The sequence below is a fragment of the Hyperolius riggenbachi genome, chromosome 3 (assembly GCF_040937935.1).
Source record: "Hyperolius riggenbachi isolate aHypRig1 chromosome 3, aHypRig1.pri, whole genome shotgun sequence".
NCBI classification, from domain to species: domain Eukaryota; kingdom Metazoa; phylum Chordata; class Amphibia; order Anura; family Hyperoliidae; genus Hyperolius; species Hyperolius riggenbachi.
Genome location: NC_090648.1, coordinates 483,085,028 through 483,112,856, shown reverse-complemented (window position 1 = coordinate 483,112,856; position 27,829 = coordinate 483,085,028). Strand labels below are relative to the sequence as shown.

General features: G+C 45.0%; 1 protein-coding gene across 1 annotated transcript in view; it reads right to left on the bottom strand.

Annotated features, from left to right (window-relative positions):
• LOC137564350 (A disintegrin and metalloproteinase with thrombospondin motifs 2-like) overlaps positions 1 to 26,177 on the bottom strand; it is a 418,259-nt gene extending 392,082 nt beyond the window's left edge. The window contains exon 1 of the mRNA XM_068278125.1: positions 25,973 to 26,177. Coding sequence (XP_068134226.1) covers positions 25,973 to 26,063 — 91 coding nt within the window. The 5' untranslated portion in view covers positions 26,064 to 26,177. The remainder of the gene's footprint in view (positions 1 to 25,972) is intronic.
• Positions 26,178 to 27,829: the final 1,652 nt, after the last annotated feature.

The window sequence follows — 27,829 nt, the reverse complement described above, 5'->3', positions numbered from 1 at the left end:
GCCATACCGACTAATGTAGACTTTAGTACATGTAGATTTGGGCAAGACATTAAACCCCCACAATATAAACATAACTGGCAATGGCGAGTAGCTTTTTTTTTTTTTTTTTTTTTTTTTTTTAAAGCTGCCAGTCTAAAGGGTTAAAAGTAAATAAATATGGTAGCCTCCATATCTTTCTTACTTCATGGATCCTTTAACCTTCCTGGTGGCGCAGGAGGTTTTCTCAGGCCCTGCTCGGCCGATTTTCTTAATTTTTTTTTTTTTTGCTGGACGCAGCTAGCACTTTGCTAGCTGCGCCAGCACACCGATCGCCGCTATCCGTCGCGGCGCGCGGCCCCCCCCCAGACCCCGTGCGCTGCCTGGCCAATCAGTGCCAGGCAGCGGCGAGGGGTGGATCGGGACTCCCAATGACGTCACGACGTCGCTGACGGCGGTGACGTCATCCCGCCCCGTCGCCATGGCGACGGGGGAAGCCCTCCAGGAAATCCCGTTCCTTGAACGGGATTTCCTGATCGAATCGGGCGGGGGGATGCCGCTGAGCAGCGGCCTGGGCTAGCTACATGATTTAACAAAAAAACAAAAAACAAAACAAAACTGCTGCGCTGCCTCCTGGCGGAATTTTTCATACCGCCAGGAGGGTTAAGAGAGCACCCAAACAGAAGCATCAAAAATGAATTAAAAGCAACTGAAACTTTCCAATCTTTTTTTTAGTTATGTTTTGAGAAAGAATGGTAGTCGTTATAACTTTCAATCTGAACCAACAAAACGGGACCATCAAACTGGTTTCCATTGTGTGTCAACAACATTGTATTTGGCCCCTATACAGGGTGTCGAATTTACCATAAGGCACAGTAGGCATGTGCCTACAGGCCCCTGAGAATGGAAAGGCGGCTCACTTTCCTACCCAAGTGCCTCCCTCCTTCCTTCCCTATGCAGAGTCCTGAGCAGAGTGTAAATTAGAGGTTACTCACCTGGGTCTCAGCATTCCACTGACAAGATTTCCCTTCAGCCAGGGACAATTCTACCTACTTAATACTGAGGATAGCTCGGCCACCCATTACTAAAGGGCACCTGCAGCTACCTATGATGGGCAAGGGAAGTAAGGGAGAAGTGACAGCTGGGACATCCAGCACACTTGCGGTGCGGTTTAGTAAGGGTTTGTAGGTTCATGGAGGGCGGAGTCTAAGGTGCCAGGACATTCATACCTCTAGGCTCCTGTGATGTAAATCCAGGCCTGCCCCTATATATATTTCCTACACCTTAGTGTGTCCGGGGTGGCTGGGGATACACAAATGAATTTAGCTTGAGCTGTACGATGAATTGAGAGTAGAATGGGGCATATTTAGGAAGGGATTTTGCAAATAAATTTGGAAGGAGACTCCCCATCCACTCCTACAATGCACCATTCTTTACACATGGGAGTTGTATTTGGAAGTGCAATCTTCTTTCAGTCATTTGTAATAGAACAGGAATCAGCCCATGGATTATATATTTTTTTCTGTGGTCAGTTACACTGTAACTTGAAGCAAAAATAAACTTATAAGATAATAAAAATTGTATGTGTAGGGCAGCTAAGAAATAGAATAGTAGCAAAGAAAAAAGTCTCACATAGTTTTCCAGTACAGGAAGAGTTAAAAAACACATCAGTGATCTATGCAAAAGAGCTTCTCTGAGCTATTCGACCCACTGGGTCAAATACAGTCCTGTATTTTGGAAGCACGTACAGCCAAAAAAAACAGTGAGAGACAGCTTGAGATAAGGCTTTACTGCAGGAAAGTTCAAAGGGTCATTATTTCGGTTTTGTTTTATAGCTTAAAAAGCAGAGTGTGGTTTTAAAACTGCAACTGCGAGAGTTTGAAGCAATGTTATACTAATGTTCTATTCCTTATCCAAACTACACATACAATTCATTAGATCATACGTTTTTTTTTTCTCTTCAGTTTTCCTTTAATTGAGGTCTTGATATTATACAGGTTCTGGCTAACCAGGTGGGACTGCACAAGGGTTAAGCAGTAGAAGGAAGTGGCCACAATTCTGTTACCGTGGCAACAGCTTCTCTCTCTCACAGGTCGCTTCCCGTGCATTTTACTGGTTCTTCAAAATGTCCTTATACAGGGGAATCGATAGAGATAGAAACATGAGGTGCTGTCATGGTAACCAAGGAACACGCGTGTTATTCTCTCCCAATTCCTAATAAATCAGGTGTCCCCAAAGAATACCCCCAATTGTCTTGCTGAACAAGGAGACTACAAGTCACGTTATTGTCAAAACTGAAACACTTTCTTCTCAACTCTAAAGAACCGCCGAAGAAGATCGAGCAAATGAGTCTAATTAGTGTTGAATATACTGAGTAAATAAAAAAAAATTTGTTTAACAACCAAGGTTAACTGATGTCTAAAGCAATAGATGAATTAACCGCACTGCGCTCAGTGGTAAAATCATTATAAACTTTTCCTCGTCTTTCTCTTACAGACGAGTGTTGTTTATCAGTGCCTGCTATAGCTGTGCGTCTTTCAGCCAGCCTGACTGGAGTCCTTTCATATGTAATGTACCAGCAGCAGCAGAAAGTCCCAGGCGACCTCCCTCAGCAATATCATCAAGTGAAAACATCTGAAAACTGATTGTTATTGTCTTCCAGCAGGAAGGCATCCGCAGACATGTGCTGTCACCTTCCTCCGTGCCAGCCCAACAGAGCAGACTAACATCAGGGGAAGGAGGACTGCTTTATATTCTATAGGTACTTTGTGATAAACAACACTGGGCACTCACATCTAGCAAATGCATCTAGTTGTGCGATTTAATAATTTAGCCAAAAAACAAAAAGCAACAAAATAAAAAAACTAGGTCAGTGTTTCTAAACATTATTATAGCATATATCACTGCATTAAAACCACCTTAGCGGTATGGACGAGCTCAGCTCGTCCAACACCGCCAGAGGGTGCCGCTCAGGCCCTGCTGGGCCGATTTGGATCAAATAAAGAGCAGCACACGCAGCCGGCACTTTGCCAGCCGCGTGTGCTGCCCAATCGCCGCCGCTCTGCGGCGATCCACCGCGAGCAGCGGCGAAAGAGGGTCCCCCCAGCCGCCTGAGCCCTGCGCAGCCGGAACAAATAGTTCCGGCCAGCGCTAAGGGCTGGATCGGAGGCGGCTGACGTCAGGACGTCGGCTGACGTCCATGACGTCACTCCGCTCGTCGCCATGGCGACAGGAGAAGCCAAACACGGAAGGCTGCTCATTGCAGCCTTCCGTGTTACTTTTGGCCGCCGGAGGCGATCAGAAGAACGCCTCCGGAGCGCCATCTAGTGGGCTTTCATGCAGCCAACTTTCAGTTGGCTGCATGAAATAGTTATTTTTTTTTTATTTACAAAAAACCCTCATGCAGCCGCCCTGGCGATCTTAATAGAACGCCAGGGTGGTTAAAGTGACACTGAAGGGGGAAAAAAAAAAAAAAAAAAAAAAAAAAAAAACCTATTATATAATGAATTCTATGTGTAGTACAGAAAATGAATAAAACATTAGCAGCAAAGAAAAGTGTCTTTTATTTTCAGTTTGGTGTAATTGCCTTCTTAAAACAGAAGGAAATTTGCAATAATTCAGTTATAAATGAACATTTGTGGTTACCCACAATGCACACCTACTAAATATGCAAATTATCCCTTTTTGCCCTTGGTAAGCCAAGCAAGCATCCAGAACCGCTGGTTTATAGCAAGCCTATAGCTTTAAGTTTTACACAGCCATATCAAACCCACATGTAGACAGCCTGTTTCGGACTTTTGGTCCTCATCAGTACATGGTAGGGATTGATAAGGCTGTATGAAATAGGGCTTGGTCGAGTACAACAGAGTAACCAAGCAGCTCAGGGTGACCCAAACTACTAGGAATGTATAGGGGGAGAAAAGGAACCAAAAAGCCCTCCTACTAAAAAAGCAAAGCTTGGTGTAACCTCTTATTTTCAGTTATACAGCTTTTTTTTCTATAACATTTGAATCATGAATCATTCTCTAATAATTGCAGTTACAAATTACACTCTGTATTTTAAATGATGAAACAGAGCAGAGCTAATGACCCTTTAAACTTCCTGGAAGAAAAACCTTAAACAAGAAACAGTGAGATACAGGTTGAGATAAGCGCTTTAGAAAATTGCACTGCTCTCTGACTAAATTAGTTGGAGAGCTAAGATAAGCTCTTTTGCATAGAGAACAAGTGAGGTTTCTTAACTCTCCCTGTACCGGAAACAATATGAGACTCATATCTGTGCTACTAATGTCTTAGCTGTACAACACATACTAAACAAATAATTATATCATAACCTTATTTTCACTTCAGATTCCCTTTAAAGAGGAACTGTAGTGAGAAAAAAAAAAAAAAAAAAAAAAAAAAAAAAAAAAATTGTATAAAATGGCTTCTTTTGTTTTTACAATATTCATTTATGGATTATTTAGTCAGCGTTTGCCCACTGTAAAAACAAACATTCCGCAGAGATCACCTGACAAGACTAAATAAATTGCAGAATGTACAGTGGCTTGCAAAAGTATTCGGCCCCCTTGAAGTTTTCCCATTTTGTCACATTACTGCCACAAACATGAATCAGGGCTCGTTTCCACTGTAGCGAATCCGCATGCGGGCACTGCATGCGGATTCGCATACTTAATGTTACTGTATGGGGTTGTTTCCACGTGTGCGGCGGCGGCGGCGTTTTTCTGTGCGGGGAAAATCTGCACGACAGGGTCGTGCAGATTCGCGTGCCTCAGGAATGCGGGCGAATCGCCGCTAATGTATTTAATAGTAAAAACGCATGCGTTTTTACATGCGTTTTTACCCGCGAATTCGCGGGCGATTTCGCACCTTTTCAATGTTATTTTGCCCTGGCAGTGTCATGGTTAATTTCGCATGGCACCCTGCCATGCGAAATCGCACGCGAAATCGCGGGTAAAAACGCATGCGGAAACGCATCCGCATGCGTTTTTACAAGCGTCGGAATGCGGCCGAAATCGCGTCGCAACAGTGGAAACGAGCCCTCAATGTTATTGGAATTCCAAGTGAAAGACCAATACAAAGTGGTGTACATGTGAGAAGTGGAACGAAAATCACACGGATTCCAAACATTTAAAAAAATAAATAAATGCCCCCGAGTCAATACTTTGCAGAACCGCCTTTTGCTGCAATTACAGCTGCCAGTCTTTTAGGGTCTGTCTCTACTAGCTTTGCACATCTAGAGACTGAAATCCTTGCCCATTCTTCTTTGCAAAACAGCTCCAACTCAGTCAGATTAGATGGACAGCGTTTGTGAACAGCAGTTTTCAGATCTTGCCACAGATTCTCGTTTGGATTAAGATCTGGACTTTGACTGGGCCATTCTAACACATGGATATGTTTTGTTTTAAACCATTCGATTGTTGCCCTGGCTTTATGTTTAGGGTCGTTGTCCTGCTGGAAGGTGAACCTTCGCCCCAGTCTCAAGTCTTTTGCAGACTCCAAGAGGTTTTCTTCCAAGATTACCCTATATTTGGCTCCATCCATCTTCCCATCAACTCTGACCAGCTTCCCTGTCCCTGCTGAAGAGAAGCACCCCCAGAGCATGATACTGCCACCACCATATTTGACAGTGGGGATGGTGTGCTCAGAGTGATGTGCAGTGTTAGTTTTCCGCCACACATAGCATTTTGCATTTTGGCCAAAAAGTTCCATTTTGGTCTCATGTGACCAGAGCACCTTCTTCCACATGTTTGCTGTGTCCCCCACATGGCTTGTGACAAACTGCAAACGGGACTTCTTATGCTTTTCTGTTAACAATGGCTTTCTTCTTGCCACTCTTCCCTAAAGGCCAACTTTGTGCAGTGCACGACTAATAGTTGTCCTATGGACAGATTCCCCCACCTGAGCTGTAGATCTCTGCAGCTCGTCCAGAGTCACCATGGGCCTCTTGACTGCATTTCTGATCAGCGCTCTCCTTGTTCGGCCTTGTCTTGGTAGGTTTACAGTTGTGCCATACTCCTTCCATTTTTGAATGATCGCTTGAACAGTGCTCCGTGGGATGTTCAAGGCTTTGGAAATCTTTTTGTAGCCTACGCCTGCTTTAAATCTCTCAATAACTTTATCTCTGACCTGTCGGGTGTGTTCTTTGCACTTAATGGTGTTGTTGCTCCCAATGTTCTCTTAGACAACCTCTAAGGCCGTCACAGAGCAGCTGTATTTGTACTGACAGATTACACACAGGTGCACTCTATTTAGTCATTAGCACTCATCAGGCAGCGTCTATGGGCAACTCACTGCACTCAGAACAAATGGGGCTGAATAATTACACACACCCCACTTTGCAGTTATTTATTTATAAAAAATGTTTGGAATCCTGTAGGATTTTCTTTCCACTTCTCACATGTACACCACTTTGTATTGGTCTATCACGTGGAATTCCCATAAAATTGATTCAGGTTTGTGGCAGTAATGTGACAGAATGTAGAAAACATCAAGGGGGCCAAATACTTTTGCAAGCCTCTGTAAATCTGGGAGAGGAAAGATGTTACAATGGGCAAACCCTGACTAAATAATTTATAAGTGAATATCGTAAAAAAATAAGCAGTTTTATTCATTGTTATTTTCACCTCAGTTCCTCTGTAATAACTGCAGTAGCAAATTAGCCCCTATTTTGGGTAACTCCATTTGAAGTACCCCTCGATGCCGTTCAGGTTCTTCTAATACATAAACTCACTGTGGATGTTCTTCTTTGGAAGTTTGAGAATGTTGAACTTTTTTTGTCACTTTTATTCTTAAAGGGTTACTTTAGGTAGTGAACACACCGAGCAGAAACGCTAGCGTTGCGGAAAACGCACATAATGCAAGTCAATGGGCCGCATGTAAAAAAAAAAAAACGCATACACTTGCTTTTTGCAACGCGTGCTTTTAAAAAACACTGGTTTTGTTGCATTTTTTCCGTTCAAATTACACTTGTGATTACTTGCGGAGAAGGGAGAATTAGACAGGCACTTCTCTATAAACACACACAGGGCGGATGTATCTGTGTTTTCCTGTCTCCTGTGCAAGAGTTTAGGTCCGCTTTAAGTTTGGCACAGGCGCTTTGGCATAGTGGAGGGATTTTCCTGTTAGGTTAGGAACTGAGGAGGAAAGGAAGATATTAGATTGATATGAAAAGTTCTAAAACCCCCAAAATGACAGTTTTTCACCATTCCAATAATAGAGCGCCAATCACCAAACTTTTCCAGTATTCTAATATCACACTGAGCAAGAGTCCAAACAGGCATCTATACGAAATGTACACGTTGCCATGAGGACGACTTCACATTACTCCTAGTTAACTTGCAGCACTGCTTGGTGCCTAACCAAGAAGTACAATGACAGTCTCACATTGCAGCTAGGTGGCACTCTAACGCTAAACAAATACAGCGCTGCCCAACTCTGCCATGCAAGTAGAGATTCCCATTCTGCTATTTTGAAGTGGTTTTCCAGCTTTGTTTTATTTTTATTTATTTTTTAATCTCTGGCTGCTACAGAATTACTACACAAGTTATGTTCTAAAAATGATATTTCCATTTCAGCATGCAGCCAGCTGTGGTTGTCTAAGAGGAGCTGTAAGATCAAACAGCAGGCTTTTATTGCAACCATGAAGTCCATACTTTAATTTACTGGTTTAGGCTAGGTTCACACTTGGTCCGTTAACGTATCCGTGGCTCCGTTCTTCATGCCGGATCAAAACCGGAGCCACAGATGCCAGTGTTAAAAAGATAGCAGCCCTCTTCACCCATGAAAAAAAAAAAAAAAAACACGGATCAGTCTGCATTCAGGGGGACCAGTTTTCAAAACCTGAATGGAAGGACTGGATCTGCTGCATTTTCACGGACCCCGGATACACAGAGGGGTAGTGAAAAATGAATGGGAAAACGGATCCCCCTCTACACAGGCAGTTTTTGACACAGAAACAAATCAGTTTCTGTGTCACAGCCTGTGGGTGAGAGGGGTCGCCATGCTGGAGGGGTAGTAGGCAGGACGAGGGTGACAGTGGTCGGCGGGGAGCGGTCGTTTACCCCTACCCCCCCCCGGGTCCCCCATCCCGCTCCCCCTCCAGTTAGTTTCACATCGAAAAATCATTTTAAATCATTATAATGTAGCAGGCAGCGAGCAGGGAACTTCAGTGTTCTCCGAAGGCCCTTTTAGCCGGGTGCTCCACCCGGCTAGTTTTGGGGAGCACCCGGCTGTCATTGGCTAACCACCTCCTATGCTGTAAGCAGATTTGTTCACAGAAGCACTGGCCCTGCATTCTCTCATCTCGCCCCTCCCGGCTACTTTTTTATGCCGCCCGGCTACTATTTCATGCCACCCAGCTGGAAAAAAGTTCTGGGGAAAACACTGAACTTGCTTCCTTGCGTTCCACCGCTGCCGTGTCACTTCCTGTAATGCCGTCCTCTGATGTTCATTGGACGGCATTACAGGAAGTGACGCGGCGAGCGGTGGAGCACAAGGAAGTTCCGCGCTCGCCGCCTGTTACATTATATTAATATTAAATGATTTTTAAATTATTGAAGCTAGCTGGAGGGGGAGCGGGAAGGGGAGACCCAGGTGAGGGAGGGAGTGACAGCTGCCCCCCTCCCTGCCTGCTCTCCCCTTCAGCATGACCCCCCCCCCCCCCCCCCACGGCCAGGGCTGGGGACGTTTCCACAGACTGGAAACGTCCTTGCAAAAAAAAAAAAAAAAAAAAGCCATTTCTCTCAAAACAAAGAGAGAAAAATGGTTTACAAAAATGGATCCGTTCTGCAGGGGCCAAGTGTGGACCTAGCCTTAAAGTGTACACTGTGCCTTATTTAATCTTACCTGGGGCTTCCACCCACCCCATGAAGACCCTGGGCTCCCTTGCTGCCCTCCTCAGCCACTCTGCTGTCCCAGGATCGCTTCCGACATCTTCTTCAGTCTGGGCCAGTCGGAGTGTTCTGCGCCTGCGCTGAAGAAGATACCAGAGGCGATACGGAGACAAAGGAGCGGCTGGAGAGGACAGCGAGGAAGCCCAGGGTCCTCATGGGGTGGGAGGAGCCCCAGGTAAGTATAACTTATGCATGATGAACCATCTCAGGTTCTTTTTAATACATCATGCCCAATAACATTCCAGTAACTTTCTGCTTCTTTTTTGTTTTTCTTTTTAGAGGAACACTTTTTCGTAAACTTATAACATTTTAAATGCATACATATAAAATGTACATTTCTCACTGAGTAATAGACAATATATAAATCAATTTTTTTCCCATGTTGCGGTCACTTACAGCAAGTAGTAAAGAGGAGAAAAAAAAAAAAAAAAAAAAAGGAAATCAGACAGATTTTGAACTAGTCCATCTCCTAATGGGAGATTCTCAGTACAGTATTTCCTTTTATTGTTTACAAAAGCAATCACTGTAAATGATATATACAAAGATGTCAGCCAGCCTCCAAACTCGTGTTTGCAGTTGGACTCAGCAACTGCCATTCAGTAAGGGCCCTTTTTCACTAGCGGTCATTGCGATGCTGAATCGCAAACCGCTAGTGAGTTTCAAATCGCTACGGTTTGCCTTTTAACATAGGAATCGTGGTAGGTCATTTCCACTACCACGATTCATTTTTTACTTAATCGCGTTGCGGAGCGATTGTTGCCGCGATTTTGCTATGCAGTGCATAGCAAAATTGCGATCGCAAACGCCAGGGAAATTTGTTAACTTTGCTGAATCGCAATCGCTAGCGTTCAGCGTGAACGCTAGCGATTGCTAGTGGAAAAGGGCCCTCAGTGCTTTTGTAAGAAAAAAAACAAACAATCACAAAAAAACTCCATGAGGAGATGAACTAGTCCAAAACCTCTCAGATCTGTCAGTTGTTTTTTTTACTGCCTACTCTAACTGACAGCAGCATAGGAAAGCTTAATTTATTGTGCATTTTAATCTGGGTGAAATGTACATTTATATGTATTTTAAAAGAAATGTTTACGCAATAGTTGTCCTTTAAACGATTAGGGACGGCAGGATTTGGTCCAGTTATGGACCAGATTCTTTTTTTTCCATTTTGCCGTCCATGATCACCGTGATTGGCTCACAGTGATCACATGGTAAGTACCAATTAGACTGGCTCCTTACCCATAGGAGGAAGCTTGGCTGTCACATGACGGGAGTTCAGGAGGGACTGGCTCGGGACAGCGGACATGTCCCGCCTGTGCTCAGTTATGATTCCATGGAAGGGCCGCCTCTTCACTGCCTGCCAAGACTGCTAGCAAGCGCCTGGCTGGTGTTAGGGAGCAGCTGACGGGTGGTGAATTCACTGCTGTCAGCCTCTCTCGTGAGATACTTAGTGAACCCTTAGGGTAGTTTATTATTGAGCACTGTACAGATGTGTACTGGTTTATGAAAAGGGGTAGGAGGAACAAGTGAGCGGTACACTGTTGTGGCAGCTTCAGCACCTGCAGCAACAAGATCAGTCAGAACACAACCCCCTATTACGGCGCATCGCTGGAGCGAAGGCAGGACAACTGTGCATACTTTAGACCTTAGACCAGGAACAATTGTTTTAGACAATAAAAATCTAATGAGTTCACGCAGTAAGTGAGGCACTGTTCTATTTCTAAGTTGGTTCCATTATTTCCTGTCTGTCCAGTCAAAGCAGATATACCTACCTAGGTTTCACTACTGTATTCCAGACCACTCCTTATGGATTATGGTATCCCACAGGGCTCGGTGTAACCTCTGATCTTTGCAATCTATATTCTATCTGTGGTAACCAGGCTGTGGAGTTGGAGTAATTTTGGGTACCTGGTGTAACGATTACGGAATTCTTTCCGTGGTCAGCGCACAGGATGCGTGCTGACACTGCGGAAATCCTCCACAAGCGTATAATCTGAGAGAACCCAACAAAAAGGTGCAATGCACCTGTAGAGGGGAATTCCTGCCGGCAGATGGAGCCGTGGAGTGCAGAGGAACCTCTGCACTGCCACAGATGTCAGATAGGAATTGTACGAAGGGAAGCAATGCAGGGCAAGATAGCCCTTAAAGAGAGAGAGCACAGCGACAAAGTGTATGTGTGGGCACCAATCTAGTCGCCAACCTGCGACGGCGAACACACAACAGCAGAAACAAAGTAGGAACGCAATCGCGAGAGAGGCGATTGCCAGAAGTGACACAAGACTGAGCAAGACAGAGCACGAGAGTAGCAAAGGCACAGCAAACAACAATGAGAAGATAGATAAGGAAAATAACAAACGCGAGCTAAACGCGAACACCGCACTCATTCGCAACAGCGAACGTGTTTACGGCGCGGTCTCCGCACGAAAAGCGCAACAGAGACAAGCACGCCACCCTAACTAACCAATGCCACACAAACATGAAACAGAGAACATGAACGCTTGCTTAACGGTTACCCCACCGAGCCTACAGCAAGCGTTCGGATCAGACAAGACAGAGAGAAGGAGCAGCCAGCAGCAACCGCAGCTCTGGCCTACACTCCCAGACAGAGTACCAAAAGGAACCACCGCTGCTACCTTTAGAGCGAGTGCGATCCAGACAGACAAACAAACAGGAATAGGTCAGATAAGATCCACCGCTCTTCCGCCAGAGCGAGTGCGATCTAGGTTCAGGGTCAGGACAGGAAGGATCCACTGCTCTTTCCGCCAGAGCGAGTGTGAACCAAGTACAGAAACAGGCTAGCAGGATCCACTGCTCTTTCCGCCAGAGCGAGTGTGAACCAAGTACAGAAACAGGCTAGCAGGATCCACTGCTCTTTCCGCCAGAGAAAGTGTGATCCAAGTACAGAAACAAACGATTCACCATCGCCAACCGCTGGCGACAGTGCAATCACAAGGACAACCAGAAGACAGAACAGGCAATACAAATAATACAACCTGACTGTACTAGAGGGATGCCTAATGCAGTCCCCAGGAATACTCTAAGATAATCTTTAGCAAACAATAGCAAGGCTGACACTCCAGGAGTGTTTCAACAGTAACAAACCATGATGACTAGCAAAGGATTGTGGGATCACATGGTATTTATGCTGCAAGCATTCAAGGGAGGCGGCTAGATCATTTGCATGACAAATGTATGCAATTTCCTCAGCAGCAGAACAGGTCTGAAACTTGCAAAGTGAAGACAGGTCTCTCTTCCAGAGACCTGCAGCCCACAGACTAGAGGAATGGTCAAACAGCTGTCTGCCTGTGCAGCCAGCTGAGCGGACCATTACACCTGGAGTTGGTGGTTTCATAAAACTGAGAACTTTTTGTACCAACTCTACAGCCCTGTTAAGAATTAGACTAAGGAGTCGGAGTCGAGAAGTTGGAACAATTTTGGGTACCTGATGTCGGAGTCGGTGGTTTCATAACCTGAGGAGTTGGAATCGGATGATTTTTGTACCGATTCCAGAGCCCTGGTGGCAAATATAATCTAGACCCATGATCCAGGTTATCATTTTTAGGCAGACAATACATAGCTATGTCTCACCTTCAATCCTGGCCTACAGGAACCATCAATACCCATCAATGCCTGCTTAGAGAAAATTCAAAACTATATGAACTCCAGATGGCTAAAGGTGAAACTCACATATGAGCTCACATACGATGGATAAATTACAATAGCCTGCTTATATCAACCTGGTCATTGGATAAGAAGTCGTACAATACAAAGACTCTGCACTTAACTTGGGAGTGATACTTGATGGAAAGTTAACAAATCAGTGAGAATAATGTCAGCTGCTGTCTAATCCTCAGTCTCCCACCCAAGAAATATAGCATGAGTCAATCACCTTATCCCATCTGATGACCTACAGTCTTGCTTTAAAGTTTATGAACCCTTTAAAAATGATCTACATTGTTTTATGAATGTCATGGAACAGCAGCAAAGTAGGGGTTTCAAACAAAGAAAATGTCAATAGTAAAACATAACTTAATATCCAACATAAAAAATAAATAAAAAATAAATAAATAAAATCGCACATCGCATGAGCATCCAAATGAAAAATATCAACAACAACAAATGCAGTTACTAACAGAAAAGCAGCACCTGACGCACGTTTCACAGCTAAAAAAGCTGCTTCTTCAGAGTCTTCTTCGATTATTATACACTATCTTCTCACTATGAGCATTGAAAATGTAATTTGTTTGCAAAGAGCATCCCTGTGCAGACTTACAGTACAAAGGTCCTCGCCATGATTGATGGAAAGTGTGGGCTGAATTTGAAAAATAGTAGACAGAGTGCAGCCAACCAAATGCAAGTGACAGTGTGTACCTATCGTCCGTTCATGCTGAAACAGGAAAAAGGGCACAGAAACCCTTACGGAAAAAAAAGAGTGCCGCCAAAGGTGCCTATTATAAAAGCCGCGATTGGCGGCAACAAAGAGAAATTTGGGCACCAAAATTGACCTTCTTTGCTGCAAAGCGTGGCTTTTATAATGAGTGCAATTTTATCAGGCCCCTCTGGGTGCCCTAATTTACCTTCTTTGCAGCAAATTGCGGCTTTGCATAATTTACCTTCTTTGCTACAAAACACAGCATTTATAATGGGCATGCTATGCAGCAAAAAAGGTAAATTTGGGCACCAGATAAAATCACAGTCGCTGAGGCAAGCCGATATGCGAATTGTGGCATTACATAGCATGTGCGGAGCATCGGTAGAGGGAGGTCTGAGGGTTAGGCATCGGTAGAGGAAGGTCTGAGGGCTAGGCATCGGTAGAGGAAGGTCTGAGGGCTAGGCATCGGTAGAGGAAGGTCTGAGGGCTAGGCATCGGTAGAGGAAGGTCTGAGGGATAGGCATCGGTAGAGGAAGGTCTGAGGGATAGGCATCGGTAGAGGAAGGTCTGAGGGATAGGCATCGGTAGAGGGAGATCTCAGCCTTAGGCATCGGTAGAGGGAGGTCTTAGCCTTCGGCATTGGTAGGGGGGAGGTCTTCTGGTTAGGCATCGGTAGAAGGAGGGTCCTGTGTGGGAGTAGGGTTAGGTTAAGACATAGTAAAATATCGGCAAAGATTACTGATATTTTACTATTGGAATTCAGTAGTAGCATATCGGTGCGCCCTTTTCTCATATTAACTAACTGTTGATGTTGACATTTTTTTACTTGGATATTCATATGGTGCATGGAAAATATTCATCAATCAGGGATATCACCCACAAGTAGATAATCATCACAGGCTTAATCTGGACAACCTCAGAAATATAAAACTTCAAAATTCCAACTGTGGTCACCAACAACCACAAGTGAGCACACTGAGAAAAATATTTTAGGACCTGTTCCCATCACTTTATAAAATACAGAGGACATAGTTTCCCCTATTTGCCACTTCTCTCTCTCAGACAACCACACAATTTATGACAAATTAATATCAGGAGTGCATTATCAATGCCAGGAACTAAAAGCACATTCCGGTGTAATAGAAGAAGAAGTGTTAGACGTGCCCATATATCTTCTGCATGAGTCAAATACCAATGTCACAGCAAGGCTATCATGTCCTAAACCAGATCTTCTGGGCATCATCTAACGTTGTGTCCATAATGCTCAGCACAATATGCCCCCCTTAAAGGGAACCTTAAGTCTTAGAAAAAAAATGACTTTTACTCACCCGGGGCTCCCCTCAGCCTCCTGCAGCTGAACGGTGCCCTCGCCGGGTCCCTCCGATACACCTGGACTCGCCGGTGGCCACTTCCGGTTTGGCCGTCACCGGCTGACAGGCTGGGAACGCGGCTGATTACCCGCGTCCCCGGCCGCAATAGCGCCCTCTATAATGCATTATAGGTCCCCTCCCATGGAGGATTGACTTCTTCGCAGTGGGAGGGACGAGTACTTAAGTTGCATGCAAGCTGTTACAGGAAACCAACATCCTCCAGTGGTAGACAGGACATGTGTATGCTCAGTGTGTATTTTATCCCATAAGTGGGGTTTGCACCCTTTTGCAGGTAGGCACTCATCTGTTTTTAAGTAGCGCTGTTCATTTCCTTGCTATGTACTAATTTAATTCATTTTTGGTCAGCCACTCTCACTTAACATCTTTGCTTTTGGTTTATATGCAGAGCCTCTGTTTGGGTTCAAGGTGCGTTTGCAGTCTCTGGGGGGGCTCAGCGCATCTCTGATCGGAGGCCATTCGGAGGCAGCCTGGTGATGTTCCCATTCATTGAACTCCGGGCTACCGGGGGGGGTGGTGTACGGGAGTGTGCCGGCACGAGCGGGAGCGCGCAGCAGCCTTTTGGGTGTGAAAGTCACGTCCAAAAGGCGAAAATGGTTAAAGTGTACCCAAGGTGACCTGATGAGATAACCATGTAAATGTACAGTGCAAAACATTAATAACCAGGCTGTTTTACTAGTTTTATTTTGCTGCCTGAAAGTTAATTTCTAGGCATGGAAGTGACAGCTTCTGCCTTGTTCTTGCCAGGAATATAAACATCACTGAGAAGCAAATTACAGCCATTAACCATTTACCGCCATCCTAACGTATTAAAACGTCATGCTTACCGCTATTAACAGCAACATGACGTTTTAATACGTCGCGCATTCCCGCCGCTGCTACCGCCGTGTGTCCGCCGCTACCGCCGCCATTACCGTCGGGATCCCGTGCTGGGCGATTGGGGAAGAGGACCGAACAGTCCTCTACCCAATCGCAGTGCCTGGAGTGAATGGACATGACCGCGAACAGCGGCTACGTCCATTCACATAAACAGGAAATGTAACAGTTTAATAAAGTGTAAAAAAAAAAAAAAAGTGAACACGTCCTATGAGTGTTCACTAGCGCCATCTTGTGGCCAAAAAGTATATTACACCTACAAAATACATACATTTTCAAGTATATACACATTAATAAAATTACACTTCCAACCCTCCCCCCCAAAAAAAACACTTGTAAAAAAAAAAAAAAAATCAGCTTAAAAAAAATAAATAAATAGTTGCCTTAGGGACTCAGCTTTTTTTATTCTATATTTTATGGGGGAAAATTAATTTTAATTTATTACATAGGGGCTTGTAATTATGGCCAGAACAAACAGAAAAATAACCACTTATATTTCAAAATAATATACTGTCGCCATACATTGTGGTAGGGACATAATCTAAACGGTTTAATTATCGGGACCACTGGGCAAATAAAACGTGTTTGTTTTATCCACAGGAGAATGTTTAATTTTAAAACTATAAAGGCTGAACACTGAGAAATAATGATTTTTTTTTCTTTTTTTTCTGTTTTTCTCATTAAAATGCATTTAGAATAAAAAAAATTCTTAGCAAAATGTACTATCCACAGAAAGCCTAATTGGTGGCGAAAAAAACGAGGTATAGATCATTTTCTTGTGATAAGTAGTAATAAAGTTATTAGGGAATAAAAGGGAGGAGCGCTGACAACTGAAAATTGCTCTGGTCCGTTAGGATAAAAACCCTTGGGGGTGAACTGGTTAAAAAACTTTTCCTGACAGAATGCAACTTCTGAGAGCAGGTTGAGATATGAAAAGGTCAAAAGTTCGTCTGCAGTAGAAACACAAGTTGCCATACTTCTTCCCCATAGGCTGAAGAGCGGGAGCACAGCAGCATGAAGCTGGGGATAGTGGGGACATTGCAGGACATGGGGGACAGCATGACATGGAGCTGGGGTGAGAGGAGGATGCAGGGGGACATTGGAGGAAACAGGGGACACCAGGAGGCCATAGGGTTACATGGGACACAGGAATCTAGGGGCTAGAGGAAGACACGGTTACAGAGGGGGACCCCAAGAGGACACTAAAAGCTACAAGGGGGGGGCCCCGGGGCATACAAGAGGTGTATCCAGCAGAGGAAGAGGCAGCACCGTGGGGAGGGCAGGAGGACACACAGCATAAGTACTTGTGTGCTCATACAAATATAAGACATCCACTAAAAATAAACCCTAGCACAACATTTGGAGCAAAAAACATTATAAGAGGTCTTATTTTTGGGGAAACATGGTTTGTATAAGGGTAGGCAAAACAGAAACGTAATAAGAATGAACCATCACGGTTTTAAATGCAGAAAAAAATAAATAAATAAATCAGAGGAACATCCCAGTGGGGCAGCACTTTGGTGAACCAGATCCTAGCATGCAAGATAATAATAATAATAATAATAATAATAATAATAATAATAATAATAATAATAATAATAATTCAATCCAAACATTTGTATAGCACTTTTCTCCCGTTGAACTCAAAACGCTCAAGAACTTTAGCCACTGGGACGCACTCAAGAGGCCCTGGTCTCCCACGTCAAAGGCGGTGCCCTTACCAGTACCACTGTCCACCCACTATGAAAGTACCTAAATGATGCAGGAACTTCATGACAAATGTCAACCTGCAAATTATTTTTGCAGGTTTTATGCATTTAAGTTTTTATCTGTGCGTTTTATAATGCATTTTACAATATTAATGAGACGGGATCAAGAAAAATTATCGAGAATAAAGCGATTTGTATGCGGTATGTGGGGGAAAAATAAAAAAGGTGAATGTTGTCAGAAATACAGCAATGCAGAAATGGGAAATGCTTTTACTAATCGTGGAATGCCATAAGAATACATTATGTGCATGGCTGCCTGCGATGTTGCATTATGTGAAAACATGCAATTTGGCAAGTGTGAATTTGCCCAACAGTAGCTTGCATTTTGCCTGCATTTTTTTTTTCAAACACAATTTAACTTGATGAGCAGAGCAAGTGCGGGGGGGGGGGGAGGTTGGGCGATTAGTAAAAACATGCAAGGGAGGACAAAGAGCTTAAAGAGACTCTGTAACAAAATGTTGAGCCTTAGTTCTTCAAACCTATAAGTTCCTATAGCTGTTCTAATGTGGTCTGGATTACTGCAGCCTTTCCTAGTTGCACAGTGGCTGTATTATCTCTGTTATATGATCTAATCTTCTCTCCTCTGTTGGGTCTGTCGGGCTCAGGCAGTCAGGCTGGAATGTGCTGTACTGCTTGTGATTGGATAGAAGCTATACACACCCTCTCCAGGCCCCCTGCACACTCTGTATGACTCAAACACTGAGCTACTCTCAGCCTATCACTTGCTATGTCTTTTGTTTGTAAACACTGCATAAAAATGGCAATTACAAGCCAGGATTGCAGCAGGGAGGGGCTGAAACAGCACAGAGGGGCCCAGGAGAACATAATGAATAGAATGGTATGCTTTTTATCGCAATAATTTTACAGTACAGATTCTCTTTAAGGCCTTTTTCACAGTAGGACGTTGCGGTTTGACGATGTTAAAGTCGCAACGCAAATTACAACACATCGCCCCCAAAAAGTTGCAACGTAACTTAATGCCCTGTTATCGTCGCATACAGTAGAGCATACAGGCAATAAAAAGTATGCTTCCAAGTCATTACTGAGCATGTGCAAACAGTCCAACGCAGCTAATAATTTGTATAACGCACAGCATGCAACACATTCTAATAACACTACACGTTACACGCAAACGCAACGTGTGCACTGTGAATGTCGCACACTTACTATTGCTGTGCGTTACTCTGCATTAAAAGGAACCTAAACTGAGAGGGATATGGATGTTTCTTTTTAAGCAATACCAGTTGCCTGGCAGTCCGGCTGGTCTCTTTAGCTGCAGTAGAAGCTGGATCTCACACCTGAAACAAGCATGCAGCTAATCCAGTCTGACTTCAGTCAGAGCACCTGATCTGCATGCTTGTTCAGGGGCTGTGGCTAAAAGTATTAGAAACACAGGATCAGCAGGAGAGTCAGGCAACTGGTATTATTGTAAAAGGAAAAATCCATATCCTTCTCAGTTTAGGTGCCCTTTAAATGTTGTTTTAATGTGCGACTTTAACGTTGCACTGTGAAAGAGGCTTAAACGACCTGTTCTGTATCAATGATACAATTATTTTCTAAGGAATACAGGTATATGGCTATTAATAGGTATTGCCATAAAGATCTAGAACCAAAGGCCCTCCTAACAGTGAATAATAAAGCTGCTGTGGCTGTTTGTAAAAAAAAAAAATAGTAAGTAAAAATATTACCATGCCCACAAATTACACAATTAAATAATTAAATAATAGGTGCTGAGGGGGGGGGGGGAAATGGATGTCTAGTAAGTTACTAAGTTTAATTTTTTTGAGCCCAGATAGTAAATTTCCTTTCCTCTCCTCCACACACAGTTCGGGCCCATTCACACTTGCTGATCGCAAAATGCTAGCGATTTTGCTCTGGCATTTTTTGGCGATTAACGCCCGGAAAAAAAAACAACAAAAAAAAACAAAACACCATTCACACCTGGCGATTTTTTAGCGATCGCGTTTTGCGCTTCTATAGCACTAAGACGCGATCGCTGGGAAATTTCCTGAAAATGGTGCAGGCTACGCGTTTGCATTTAGCGTTTTTGGGCGAATTGCGGTGATTAGTGGGCCCATGGACTTATTACCCTAGCGCTTTGAAAAGGATATAAACCATTTCATTGAGATAAGTAGCGACAAAATTATTGCCAAATGAATGTAAGGCCCATTTCTCAAAACCGCAATGTTCTTCCTGTACTGTGGTGCCCAAATCCGCATTCCAGATGTGGCCTCACGAGTGATTTACACAGCAGGAGTATACTAGCATATCATGGTTTTACTTCTTGTTTTATGCATTCCTGAATTTAATTTGTTTTAGCTTCAAATGCAAGACATTCAATATGGTTGCTTAACTTATCAACCAGTATTCCAAATCCCTTCTCCAAGCCCGATGACCACAGCTGTGTCCCATTTAGTTTATAGGATAGTTATAGTTTATAGGATGCTTTAGATTCTCCTGACATTTGTCACCATCCTAAAGGTCAACTTATGTGATGTAAACAAACAGGACAAACGAGGTGAGAGTGATATGGATTTTTTTTTATCTTCTCAGATTTCCTTTAAAAGGACAGGTGTGAGGAAAAATAAAAAATGGGTTCTACTTACCCTGGGCTTCCTCCAGCCCCTGGCAGCCGATATGTCCCTTGCCGCAGTTCCGTTGTCCCAGGATCCCCTCCGTTTCAGATGCTGACCTCGCCAGGTCAGCATTTTCTGCACCTGCGCGAGCATGTGGCTGAGCTGCTCATGATTGCATTCACATGGTCACATGGTCTGCACCTGCGCAGAATGCTCCATGCCACGTGAGCATGATCGCAAACAGCACGGCCGCCCACTCCCAAAGGCGCAGTAGATGCCAACCTGGCAAGGTCAGCATCTGAAACGGAGGGGTTCCTGGGACTACGGAACTGCGGCGAGGGACATATCGGCTGCCAGAGGCTGGAGGAAGCCCCAGGTAAGTAGACCACGTTTTTTATTTTTCCTCACACCTGTCCTTTAAAGAAAATCTAAAACGATTAAAAAAAATGAATATACATACCTGTGGCTTCCTCCAGCTCGCTTCAAGCTGATCACTCCCTCGCTGTCCTTCACCGCCTACATCCTCTGCTAGCTGCCCAGGTATTTCCTCCAGTTATGGCGTACTGCGCATGCACGGCCAGGGTGTGCATGCGGGCCCCATCAGGGAGTGCGAGCAGCCGGACTGACCAACTGGAGGAATAATGAGGCTGCCTAGCGGAGATCGAGGTGGCCTGGAAGCAATCAGCCTGAAGAGGGTTGGAGGAAGCCCCAGGTATTTATTTATTTTATTGTCTCTGGTACACTTTAACCTCTCCCCAACCGCCTAACGCCAATAGGCGTCGGGAAGGTGACCGCCTAACGGCCAATGGCGTCAAGCCCTGGAGCGTGGTTTTACAGGGGACCGCATGCGCATCCCTGCTTGATTGACGGAGCTCCGTTCCGTCATCAGTCTACCAGCGGCGATCACTGCTAGCAGATGAAATCGACATCTACAGTGATGTGAAAAACTATTTGCCCCCTTCCTGATTTCTTATTCTTTTGCATGTTTGTCACACTTAAATGTTTCTGCTCATCAAAAACCGTTATTGAACACAAAATGCCATGGTTATGGAGATGAAGATTTCATTTTTCAGCACGACCTGGCACCTGCTCACAGTGCCAAAACCACTGGTAAATGGTTTACTGACCATGGTATTACTGTGCTCAATTGGCCTGCCAACTCTCCTGACCTGAACCCCATAGAGAATCTGTGGGATATTGTGAAGAGAAAGTTGAGAGACGCAAGACCCAACACTCTGGATGAGCTTAAAGAGACTCCGTAACAAAAATTACAACGTTTTTTCTACCATTCTACAAGTTCCTAAACCTATTCTAATGTGCTCTGGCTTACTGCAGCACTTTCTACTTTCACTGTCTCTGTAATAAATCAATGTATCTTTCCCCTGTCAGACTTGTCGCCCTGTGCCTGGAAGGCTGCCAACTCTTCCGTGCTGGTCTGTTTATGCACACCCCTCCAGGCCCCTCTCTGCACACTCCAGTGTGTGTTTTATTTACATAAGCCAGCAGGTCTCTGCTATCTTATCAGTGATAGAAGAGAGCTGGATAAAAATCCTCCTCTGTTAGGCTGTGAAAGGAGCTGGGCTGACACATACTGAGGAATTAGACAGGAAGAAAGGATCAGCCTCACAGCCTGTCACTAGTATTCAGTGCAGGAGAGCTGAAGGGGACAGAAGGTAAAAACACACAAGTGATCTCTTGAGATACAAAAGGAAGGGTGTATACAGCCTGCTTGTGTATGGATGTATTTTCTATGTGTGGACATGCTGTACATCAACCTACTTCCTGTTTTGGTGGCCATTTTGTTTGTTTACAAACAAACTTTTAAAAACTGTTTTTGACTACTTTTAATGCGGCGGGGAGCGGCGAAATTGTGACAGAGGGTAATAGGAGATGTCCCCTAACACACTGGTATGTTTACTTTTGTGCGATTTTAACAATACAGATTCTCTTTAAGGCTGCTATCGAAGCAACCTGGGTCTCCATAACACCTGAGCAGTGCCACAGGCTGATTGCCTCCATGCCACGCCGCATTGAAGCACTCATTTCTGCAAAAGGATTCCCGACCAAGTATTGAGTGCATAACTGAACATAATTATTTGAAGGTTGACATTTTTGTTTTAAAAACACTTTTCTTTTATTGGTCGGATGAAATATGCTAATTTTTTGAGATAGGAATTTTGGGTTTTCATGAGCTGTGTGCCAAAATCATCAATATTAAAACAATAAAAGGCTTGAACTACTTCAGTTGTGTGTATTTGAATCTAAAATATATGAAAGTCTAATGCTTATCAGTACATTACAGAAAATAATGAACTTTATCACAATATGCTAATTTTTTGAGAAGATCCTGTATGTGCACATCATCGTGTAGTGCAGTTCTGGTCTGACTTCTACCCCTCCAAACCCCCCCTCACATTGCACCCCAACATTGCCATGTCACTCCGCCATGTCCAGTGCCAGTCCGCCCATAAGGTAGGGTGAAACAAATACCTTAGGCGGCACTTCTGGGGGGGGGGGGGGGGGGGGAAGCCGGCACCCGCCTGCACGTGGGTGTGGGGGGACGCCGAGCTGGAAGGGGTAGCGGGCAGGAAGGGGGTATTGGGCACAGTGGTGGGGCCCCTCCCTGCGTACTCCCTCCAGCTTTTAGCCGCTACTGGTAAGAGGCAGTGGGCAGGGACGACTCACCTCTTCCGCGTTCCAGCGTGCGTTCTACTGCCGTCACTTCCTGGACAGCATTGCAGGAAGTGACAACAGTGGAACGCAAGCTGGAATGCGAAAGAGGTGAGTCATCCCCACCCGCTGCCTCTTACCAGTAGCAACTAAAAGCTGGAGGGGGAGCGCAGATAGGGGAACCCAGGCGAGGGAGGGGGGGGGCGACCCCCCTCCCCACCGCTGTGCCCAATACCCCCTTCCTGCCCGCTACCCCCTCCAGCTCAGCGGCCCCCCACCCACGGCTTGGGGGGGACCCTCAATTTTTCCGAAGTTTGCCTCAGGCGGCAAAAAGTCTAGGGCCGGCCCTGGCCATGTCAGTTGCTAACCCACAACACCAGTGTTTCAGGGATTTGTCATCGACAGGCACAACTATCTTCCAATTGGCAGTGAATGGAGACAGTGAGTGGTGTAAGCAAGCATTGCAAACCCTCCCAGCCGTGACAGCAGGGGAAGGGGGAACCCTATAGGCCCAATTGCAAAATACCAGGGACACCCCAGTACAGCAACATCAGCAAAACTCTGGTTGTCCAGGTCACGGTGAAATGGGAGGAGTTGGGGAAGTGGTGCCCACATCAGAGTTTGTTAAAGGTTTGTAAACACACAACGAAACTGCCCGATTATCGTCTGACTTTAGTCTGTTGGATGACAACCAGGCATGTGCAGGCACGCAAACGACTAATTGACCAACGGATAACAGGCGGTTTGCCCGAACCAACTGTCAGATGCATGTGTACAAGTCCTTTGAATGACTTGCACTTGTTTTAAATGCGGTCATATCGTGCAGTCCTTCGTTCCGCTTGCATGTCCAGTATGCAAAGGAATTGGTTGTTTAGTCGGTTATGTTGTGTGGACAGACAGGTATCATGAGCATCTTGTCGTGTGGTTGGGGGGGGGGAGAAGCTAGAAAGCACAGATATGCTTTAATTACAACCTCGACCTGACTTCACTTTACATTTCAATTAGTTGCACAAATTGCTCTCCTCTCCCCGCTCCTAATATTTCAGCTTCCAGACAAACTGAAATTCGCAAAGAGCAGCGTTTCCCAAATGGGGTTCCCTTGGGTACCATGAGAACCCCCCAGGGATTCCATAAAAATCTTTGCCACTTCAACTGGACAAAATAGTCCCAATTTCCTGTGAGAAAATAGTCTCCCTCCACCACTGATGCAACCGGTGGACTAATCCAATACATGGAGCATCATCCAGGCCAGTTTACCCCTGTCTCAAGTCTTGAAGCAAGTGACGGAACAATGGTGAGTGACAGCTGCGAAGTGATGTTGAGAGAACAAGAAGAGAGAGAGGCAGCACAGAGGACCAAAAGAAGGAGAGAAAAAGGATGGGGCAGAAGAACAGATTAATATCAGGTGGATGGTATTTTCTTCCCCCCACTGAGCACCAATGATCCGAAGGCAGAGGTGGTGGGGAAGACATACTTAATTTCATTGACACCATGTTCGTGGGGCAGTGCCAGTATGAGGGGCATATTCTGCATTGGGGTTACACAAACTGCATTAGTGCAACTTTTCTTTTTAGCTCAATGACACCAATGATTGTGGGACAATAACTATATCGGGGGGATTAATCAGCTTTGAAGGGACACATACTGCTTGGCAACACACCTTTTTTAGGCCATTAACACCAATGAATGTGGGACAAGACAGTTTGGGGTGGAAGGGGCATGTGCTACATTGGGAGGAGGTGGGGGACATGAGGGCAGGTTTTTTTTTTTAAGCCAACTGACACCAATGATTGGAGGACAGTGACTGCACTGCATGTGGAATGTGGCACAAATTGCTGCATTTCGAATATGGGGTTGACTGTTGTATTTCAGGTGTGGGGCTGCATGACTGGAGTCAGTACAAAAATAATCCAACTCCAAATCCTCTGTTTATGATTCAACTGATTCCTACTCATTGACTCAGACTTTCATATAACAATCTTGTTGACTGAAAGTATGTAATTTAACAGGCATTTCATTACTGCCAAAGCTTAGGAATTTTAAAATAACTTATTTTGGTTGGTTTATTTCATTTTATGGACTATTACTGCATATATAAGTCATTTATGATGACTATTATCTTTGAAGTAGATTTTATCATACTTTCTCTTTTAGTTACAGTTTTAACTTATTAGGAATCAGAGTTGGTGCATATTTCCCCCCAACTCTGACTTCAGGTACCCAAAAATAATTCCGACTGACTCCACAGACCTGTGGGGGTGATTGCTAAACTTATTTTGTGCAGGTGATTGATGCATCTCAAATGTGGGGGTAAATGCTGCATTTCAAGCGTGGGGTTAATTGCTGCATTTCAAGCGTGGGGTTAATTGCTGCATTTCAAGCGTGGGGTTAATTGCTGCATTTCAAGCGTGGGGTTAATTGCTGCATTTCATGCGTGGGGTTAATTGCTGCATTTCATACACAAATGCAATTGCTGCATTTCATACACAAATGCAACTGCTGCATTTTATATGTGGGGTAATTGCTGGATTTCATGTGTGGGGGTATATGCAGCATTTCATACGTGGGGTAGCAATTGCAGCATTAGTAATATGACAATGGTAGAATTGTTAATCAAGGTATATAATAGCAGGTGGAAGTGACAGCTCATAAAAGGAATACATTAGCCCATCAGGTTTTCCAAAATAAACATTTTTAGCAAGGATCATAATTTTGTAGGGCTCCCTCGACTCTAAAAAGGTTAAGAAAGGCTGGCAAAGAGAATGAATTTGTTTTCTCATCACCATCTTCTGAACAATATCAATTTACAGGTGTCTTTCTTTATGTTATACACATTTTTAGAGAAAAGCAACAGTCCCAATTCCAAGCCTACTTGTTCAACAACACCCTTACATTTTGCCAGTCACTCCAGCCAGAGTACAAGTGAAAAAAAAAAAAAGGCAACAGAAGCAAACAGGCAATAGTCAACTTGGCACACAACTTGTTAAAACTTGCAAGTCAATTAACTGCACAGAGTACAGAGAAGGGGAGAAAAAAGAAACCCACTGGAGTTCAGCATCTGTTTCCATTACAGAATAGTGTCAGAAGAGCGCCGGGTCTCTCGGGCTAATGATGATCAACCACACCGCTGGTGCCAATATGCGACCTGCGAACAGCACCAGAGTCTCCGCAACCTACGTGGACAGACATCTGTCAGTGCTTAGCTCCCTTTAAGAAAAAAGCTGAAGTTGAGCTCAGATGTTTCTGTCTCTTTTAGCCCCTTATACTCTCCTAGTGGTTCTGGGTCATCATGAGCTGTCTGGATACTCTGTAACACTCAATGCTGAGAAGTCCACCTCTCCTGGGGAGGATGAGATCGTCCACACCCTGACTTGACACTGTTGTATCTATCCAAGGAAAACAATGCCTGATGCCTGAGGGTTCCACCAGCTCATATCACAGCACATAACTCACCCACCTTTGTCCTTAGAGATGTAAAGGCAACGGGTTGGTATCAGGAGGAGCATGGAGAGGAGCACCAGGCGAGGGATTCCGATGACTGGCTCCATTGCAGTCGGACTGCAGCTCCGCTGGCTGAGCAGAAGAATCCAGCCTTGCTATTTCTCTGAGCTCCAGGCTACAGCCGTGTCACTCTCAGAGAAGCAGCAGCGCAGGAATAAACTCCAGCTGTACAGCAGCGAGCAGTTCACCCAAAGTTGAGATGTCACCCGGCACGTGATTGGCCGGCCCGGGAAGCGTGCAGGGCTGCCCGTTGGAAGGCGAGCTCGGATTGGCCCCTGGTGCAGTTTCCCCTCGTGGTGGATGTGGCAGTTCCTGCGCAGCAGCAAGCAGCCCATTATTATTTGAACCATTTTCCACAGAAGTTCCCAGTTGCCAGACATAGCAAACATACTTTTTACCTTTTATTTTTTTTTTCTCTCTCTCTCTTTCTTCATCAGTTGCCACAGAATGAACTCAGGCTTGACAATAGAGAAAACTGCTTAGCACACGTTTTCTGCAACATTTTCTGCTATTTCAGTGCACTGATTTTATTTATCTATTTATTTAGAGACTAATGACAGTTGGAGATGAACTTCAACTACTACGCTAGATGTTATGTTTTTGTTTTGTGTTTGTTTGTCTTTTTAAACTATTTCCCTCTACAATATATCCTTCCAATTTTGCATGAGTTTTTGTGGTTTTTTTTCTTTTTGTCAATCGCATTAACATGTGTTTTTTTTTGTTGTTTTGTTTTGTTTTTGCTTTCAACATAGTTTTTTCAGATTTTGGCAAAGTATATTGTAATTGGAAACATGCACGATATGTGGAAAAATAATGTATTTTTTAAAACACCAGAAAAAGAACGCGTTACGTGGACGAACGTATAAAGTCTGCAATTCTGGCAGCGCGGTGGCGTAGTGAATAGCACTATCATTTTGCAGCGCTGGATCCCCAAGTTCGTATCCCAGCCAGGGTACTATCTGCAAGGAGTTTGTATATTCTCCCCGTGTCTGTGGGTTTCCTCTGGGCACTCTGATTTCCTCCCACATCCCAAAAACATACAGATAAGTTAAAGGAGAACTGTAGTGAGAAGTATACGGAGGCTGCCATATTTATTTGCTTTTAAGCAATACCAGTTGCCTGGCAGCCCTGCTGGTATTGCTTAAACCAAGATGGCGCCGGACTCGGTCGCCGCGGCCACAGGGCTCCGGTCTTTTTCACTTTTTTAAGCATGCAATCTCCTCTCTGCTCACCTCTGAGCTCCTCTTTCACGCTGAAGGAGGATATGCTGGCTCGGCACCAGCCATTGGGTCGCGGTCCGCGTGAACATCAGCTGTTCGCGACCCACGTGCAAGACCCAGTGAGCACCGCAGCAGACATCAGGAAGCAGGACGGAGCCTGCTGATCTACACCGCCGCGGCCAGACAACCGGCTTTGCCACCCGCACGTCTCATCACAGCCCCGCAGCTCGTCATCCGCGACGGCTCCCTGCGGAGAGGCCCTGTCCTCCACACATCCCAGCCACAAGGCCGACGCAGGACTCCATTGGCCACGCTGCCGCCCCCATCAGCTGTTTGGGCGGCATGCCACCCTCGTCTGCGGAGCCGATCGGCGCGCTCCCCTAGTCAGGGGAGTCCAGACGTGAACCCACCGCTGCCGCTGCCCACGGGATCATCCAGGGAGGCCAGGAGACTTCGGGGTCGGTGCAGTCTCGGTCACCGTCGAGTGTGCTCCACTGCCGGGTGCCTTCCACCCTCCATCACCGGGTCCCCCCCCCCCCCACAGTGCCAATGGGGTGATTGCCACCTGCCAGCAGCCGCGTTCTGAGGCTCTG